The 6,860-nt window shown below is 37.2% G+C and overlaps 1 protein-coding gene across 1 annotated transcript in view; it reads right to left on the bottom strand.

The window, feature by feature from the left end:
• colec12 (collectin sub-family member 12) overlaps positions 1-3,262 on the bottom strand; it is a 29,457-nt gene extending 26,195 nt beyond the window's left edge. The window contains exon 1 of the mRNA XM_028021345.1: positions 2,804-3,262. Coding sequence (XP_027877146.1) covers positions 2,804-2,810 — 7 coding nt within the window. The 5' untranslated portion in view covers positions 2,811-3,262. The remainder of the gene's footprint in view (positions 1-2,803) is intronic.
• Positions 3,263-6,860: the final 3,598 nt, after the last annotated feature.

Genomic DNA, 6,860 nt, shown 5'->3' on the forward strand with positions numbered 1-6,860 from the left:
TTATGCAACTTTGATCAAAATGACCTAGACAGATCATAGAAAGAAAAAAACAGGACAGTTCATAGGATAAAAAGCCTCCATTGAGAAAATGTGGTTTTGTTTGTTTCTGGGAAATGAGCTTCTAATCACAGTTACCACATAGCAGACTCCACAATGAGCTAAAGAGTGATATGAATAATCCAAGCTGTTGTAAAAGATCCAAAGGAGGAATTTTGCCTTTCCCAACATCTCCACTAAACATTTTCCGGTTTATGTTTATGAGCGACATGATTGTGTTTGTATCACACTTTGTCAACATGAGCGTCCCTGGCTGCTCAAGAGTCATTCAGGCGAAATCACGCTTCGCTTTTTATTTCCAAATGGCTGACTTAAAAAATGTGAATCAGAGTGAAGGTTGTTTGGATTTAATTTATAAAGGCTACAGCTGTACTACTTTGCAGGAGGTTGCTCAATATTAACATTTCATCAGATGGGAATTTCATTTGTTTTACAGACAAAACTGAGGGACCTTTCCCTGTAATCTGAACGCAGAACATTTCAGAAGTATTTCATTGTTACATAAACGCGGATAAAACAAACTATTTAAAAGAAAAGTAAGACCACTTTTATGATATCATACTTAATACACCGTATTAATGCATGTTGACATTGACAGCTGGCAATCCAAATAGTTTGGGTTTTGTGGTTGCAAGGAATTGCCATCGCCAGAGTGTGGTGTGCCAGGTATAAAGTTTTGTGGAGGTTGTTTTATGATCTGGGATTATTTTTTAGGGGTTGGTCTTTGGCCTTCAGTTATGGTGAAAATACGTCTTAATGCTACTGCTTACAAAGAAATTCGAGACAATTTTATGCATCCAAATTTTCAGAATGAGTTTGGAGAATTCACCAAGCAAGGTCGAGAGGAGAGATTAAAGTTGGTGTGGAGGAACTTCAACTGCCTGATTTCAATCTTAAACTAGAGTTAAAACTACAAACCAGGTTTCATCTCATCTAACCTTATACATGCACTTCTGGAAGAATGTTAAAAAATTCCAATAAACACACTTACAAACTTTGGGAAGAGCCTTCCCAGAAAAGTCGAAATTGTTATAGCTGCTAGGGGTAAGCCAATTTCGAGATTAAGGTATCATTACAGTTTGTGTGTGAATGTCTGAATGTGTGTATGTGCGTGTTTGTGGCAAGCATCTTGATATTTTTGGCAATATAATGTAGTATAGTGTATAAACTCTGCAATCAGTTTTAACCCACTGTAAGACCAACAAAAACTGTTAATCTAAAGTAGGATTGTATCCAAAACATGTTTTCTTTTAGAAAATCTCCAGTACTATTCAAGTGAATTTCAAATGGATTTCAGTGAAATAATTAAAGCTGGATTTTAAATAGTCCCCTTTAACACATTATTGGGGTTTGATGTTAAGCCGTTACATCGTTCTTCTGCTAGCAATCTCTAACTGGTTTTCTTCCATTTTTTCCCCAAGTGTTGGGATCTTACACTTTCACACACTAAATTTCCCCTGTTAAGTAAAACCATCCTCCACAGCATGACAAGCATGTTTTGAAAAGGTGGTGGTGTTTTCAGTGTTGCAGTGCTAGTTTTCCAACAAATTTTGTCTCGTCTGAATTTGCTGTCTCCTAAATGTCTCCTGGCAAACTGGGAATATGACCTCTAAATGCTTTATACAACAAATAGTGTCTCCATTTTCAGGCTGTGGATTAAGCAAAGTGCCATGAGCTACTCTAAGCTTGGTGTTTTGTTTTAGAATCTAACCCTTGAAATTGAAAATTTTCCTCAACTCTATGCCAATTGTGTTCCTCTGTCTTCATCATGCTTGTTTGTTCTATAATATTCTCTAACATTTGTCTGAGACCTTCAAACCAGCTTCATGCAGAAATTATGTCATTTGCAGACATAAAGGGGATGGAATCTGCGCCCCATATTTCTTTTAGGTATTTATTTGCAAAAAATAACAACAACAACAACAACTGTGTATCATTAAATCCGTTCTTATTTGTGGTTGTAGCGTGACAAAAATGTAAAAACATTCAATGCGGTGTGAATACATTTGCAAGGCCCTGTTGTTATTCTCACAATCTACAGTTTTCCGAGAACGACCACAAGGGGGCAGCGTTGTTGGGATGTTAATTATTTCCCACAAGTTCATAGCCTACTGACTTACCCAGAGAGGCTGGGAACGACATGCCTCAGTCTTTATTTAGCAAAGTCCAACACATCAGGGAACCACATGAGCCTCACATCCAGGCGAGTTTATTATAAGCCTTTGTTTACATCAGCGCCAGCGTGATTCATGCGACGTATTTTAGTGTTTAAAAGCAGCAGGAGAACAAGTGAGGCCACAACGAAGCTTTTAATTTGCTTGAATTAAAACTGACTCATCGGTTCCTGCAGCAGCACTTGATTTATCTGAGCCAGGGTCAATTTTTAAAATAAGTGCATGAATGAGAGCTACATAATCAAGCGCCATTTGTCTAAAGTCATGTGCATAACTTCTGTTTGGGACAGCTGTTTTTTTTTATCTGCCTTTCTGTCTGATGTTCATCGGTGGACAGATGCAAAACAATTTTAGGCAAAAGCTTGGTAAGTGAAACCAGATGTTAGAGTAGTAACCCACGCATTCCTCTCCTCTTGTCCCAGAGCAGGAGAAAGAATGAGCGCAGGAAAATGTGACAAGAAAAAAAAAAAGAAAGCGAGGAACAATTGATCAGTCATCACTGACACGTGGCGTTTATAAGCCTGCGGTCGATTTAAAACAATTTTAATAGTTATCATTAAAGTGAAGCCTACCTTTCATTTTGGTTCGCTGGAGTCTGTTTATCTATTGGTTGAAGTCACTCCAGCATCGCATTGGAATTTGCCATAAGGCACCTTGAATCTGCAGGTATCACACTGTCCTCGTTTTATCAGCAGGAAAAACAATTTAAGAAAATGAAAAAAAAAAAATGAAAAAACAGGAGGCAAATCCAAGTGTTTTCCCCACTGTGTAGCTCTCTCTTTCTTCTCTTTCAGTGCAGGTATTGTTGCCAAAAAAATTTAAAAAATGAATCAATAAAATAAAAAGAACTTTGTTGAAATGATGCAAACTTCATATGAATTTCCCTGGCTTCTGTCAGTGCAGAGAGATGCTGAGATGAGCTTGACTCTCTGTCCTACTCGGATCTGAGGTGGTTCTCCTGCCGCTGCAGCAACAAGAGGAGCTTAAAAACTTAAGGAGTCCTAACGTGAGAGGAAGTGCTGCACGCACTGCTTGGAGAAACCACGAGCCCCTCACATCTGTGCGCACCGTCTGCACACAGCTGCTTTCTTTGCGTGCGCTGCTTTGTGATTTTAAACATCGAGAATAATTACATTTAATGACGACAAACAAATTCTGATTACACAGTTTGAACTTGTATGACATGGAGGTTTGGATAAGAGAGAAAATAAAAAGGTGTGAAATGGATCTAACAATTTTCTTAAAAATGCAGCACTTCTAAAATATTTTTAAAAGCACAGCCTTGTTTTGAAATTTGAATTAAAAAGCAGTAATCTCCAGTTCTTATTTTGACTTTACTTTGACTTTTCTAAGCTGGATAGAGTCCACCTGCACGGTGCAAGCTTAGTGTTCCGTTTTGGCCACTTGGGGGCAGTAAAGATGATGATGTAACGGTGATGTTGGCCAACTATTTTCACACGCAGCACTTATTTTGGCCTGTTTTAAGTTTGGTCATGAACTAAGAGGGAAATTAAATAAGGGACCAAACATGTAAAGGCTTCAGTCACAGAACTAAAATATCTTTCTTGCGGCTCAGTGGTGAAATTCAGGACATAAGTACATAAATGATAGGGCCCAGGTTTGAAAACGTTCTAGAAAATCTTTATATTGTTCAAGATAAAATTAAATGAATGATGTGTAGATATAATATAAATCTATGACTACATTTTGAAAGTTTGATTAAAGTGATTACTCGTAATTACTTAGTTAATAACACTACATTAACCATTCATATGCTTTAGAGATTGTTTCGCATTTACATTTCTTAACATTTGTTAGAAAATGTTTTGTAGTTTGAGTAACTGCATTGATTATGTGGATTGTTTGAACCGTATTCCAGGATTGATTTCTTTTTAGGTAGTTCACTGGAATAGACAAATAAGTTCTGAATAAAATAGAATAACTTTAAAATCAAAAACAAAAAGCACGACACATTCATTTTCATATGAAGTCAAAAACGTTGTAATATGACCTCATGAGGGGCCCTGCTTTAAGCAAAAACACATTTCTCATCTCAGTACGTTTAATGTGACCACATGAAGCTCCAAAGGATGCTGTGTCCTGTCAAACTGAAGTTTTCTGTTGACTGAGTGTGATGGCTGCAGTTACAGCCACACAAATGTGGTAATATTCACTCTCACCACACGCAATAAGTTCATCTCACTTATATTTGGATTTCTTTAAGTTTAGGATTTAATTTACAGAATAACTGGTTTTGTTTAGAAAGCAACACATCACATTGTATTCTAGAATAAGTGCGCACATTTTAGTTTATATTGTGTTTTGCTTGATTTAATCTTTGTTTTGTTTCTGAGTTTAAGTGCTGGCTGCCCAATCCTTAGGAGAGCAGAGAGGTGGAGCAAGCCAGCTGAGACTGCAAATTGGTTCACACCATTACTCATCATCCAGAGGGGGGGAATGGGATTTGCTATGTTAGTTTCTGTGTATTTTCCCCTTTGTGTTTTGTATGTGGCCTGATCAGCCAGTATTTAAGTCCCCTTTTGTCTCTGTTTGATAGGTCTGTTTTTTGAGTTAGTCTGAGTTGATGTCTGTTACTTTGACCTCTTTTATGGGCCCAAATTTTGTCATTTTTTCTATTATTTACCCAAGTTTTGTTTTGGGTTAAATAAAAAACAACTATTTTGACTTTAAACCGGTGCCTGGCTGTTCCTTAACTGCTCGGTCCATCACACTGAGCAACACTTAACGTTTCTCAGTTCAGTTTTACCTCAAAGAACATCCATTCATCAGCCCTGTTCATTGTGAAGCAGTTTATGTCCTTCATCTATTTGTCTCCCAGACTAAAACATACCAATGTGATCATGTTCAACAATTTAGTGCCTAAAACTCTTGTTTTATGTTGATCTCTCTGTGATTAATTGCTTGCCTGCAGTCTTTTACCATTTGGACCTTGTTTTACTATAAAGTCTTTTCTGTGGTCTAGGTGGACCAGGGGATAATATCTGGTAAAATATTCTCCCTATGGTGTTATATGAACCAGGTGCTGAAAGTGCCAGCAAGGGCTAAAGTTCTGTCTGCTTCTGATTATGATCCTTTTAGGACTCAATTTTCTGGGTCACAGACTCTGCATAGAGCACAATTTTTTTGGGAGGAGGATGAATAGTTGCAGAGAAAAACCTAAGAACATTGTCCTGTGTCACACATTGGATTCAAATCTGATGAGGAGACGTTGAAATCATTTACAGATAAACAGATCCTTGGTATTTTTGGTTTGTCAATGCAAAGAGGTTTAGGCTTGAGAAATTAGTCACATCCCATTAACTTTTTATTCTATTGTCATACGACAACCACAACTTTTATTGAGTGTTACTGGGATTCTATGTGATATCTTAACACATATTAGACTCTAAACTTGAGCTTGTAGGAAAATAACAAGTTGCTTCTGTTTTTGTTGTCACAATAAAAAATCTGAAAAGTGTGGTGAGCCACCTTGTGTCAATGTTTATGTGTCTTTTACATCAGATATTGGGATATTTCTCTATCAGCTTTAAACATATAGAGACTGAGATTTATTCTTCTTCATCATTCTGCTTTACAAGACAGCTCAGCCTCAGTCAGACTTGATAACTATCTGTGAACAACAGTTTTCAAGACTTGCCACAGATTTTCAATTAGATTGAAGGTCTTCTGGGCTTTGATCAGGATGTTTGTCAATCCAAACCATTTCCATGTAACTCTGGTTGTATGTTTAGGGTTGTTGTCCTCATATTACCCCACCTGATCTGTGAATCTCTGCAGTTTCTTGAGTGTCACAATGAGTCTCTTGGCTATTTCTGTTTCGCTGATGAAAACTCTCCTTGCCTTGCCTGTCACTTTAAGAAGTGGACATGTAATTGTAGATAGTTGGAAGTTGTACCATATTCTTTTACATCTTTCTCAGATGATAACTTAAGGATATTAAATAAAGGGAGGCTGATGACCACAAATGCCTCACACACTTTTCAGATACTTATTTGTAAAACAATTGAAAAACAATGCATCACATTTCCTCCACTTCAGAATGATTTGCTATTTTGCGTTGATCTATCAAACATTGAAACTTGTGGCTTTAATATAAGAAAATGGGTAAAAGTTTGGGAAATGGAAAAGCCTTCTCAAAGAAATGCTCTTGCAGTAGCAAACAATGGTAGTTTCTTGGTTTCCAGAACTCCTTGCAGTGAAAATCAGTTGGGATCTTAAATTAAAATCATCTTGTTGATCTAATTTCTTCCTCATTTAGAAATGTTTCCTTTACCCAAACAAATTAATCATCAAACACCACAATAACTAAAACAATAAAGATGAGCTCGCTGTGATGAAACATCTTCTGAAAGCGTTTGTATTGTTAGGACCAAGACCTCGACGATTCCCACTGACAGATGATTTAAGAGCTGATGCCACAGAAGCGCTGCACATGTTTAGCAATCAACCATCTTTTATTATTTTTTGGTAACTAAAACTATTTCCAGCCACTAGATGCTCATTGCAAATGACCAAAAACTAATTAGTTTTGTGAAAAACAAGCAGCTCCTTTGATATGACCACTTATGCAAATCCTTCCTCTGAGCATGCCCAGCAGTGGATTAACGG

This window comes from Xiphophorus couchianus, chromosome 6, assembly GCF_001444195.1.
Source record: "Xiphophorus couchianus chromosome 6, X_couchianus-1.0, whole genome shotgun sequence".
Lineage (NCBI taxonomy): Eukaryota > Metazoa > Chordata > Actinopteri > Cyprinodontiformes > Poeciliidae > Xiphophorus > Xiphophorus couchianus.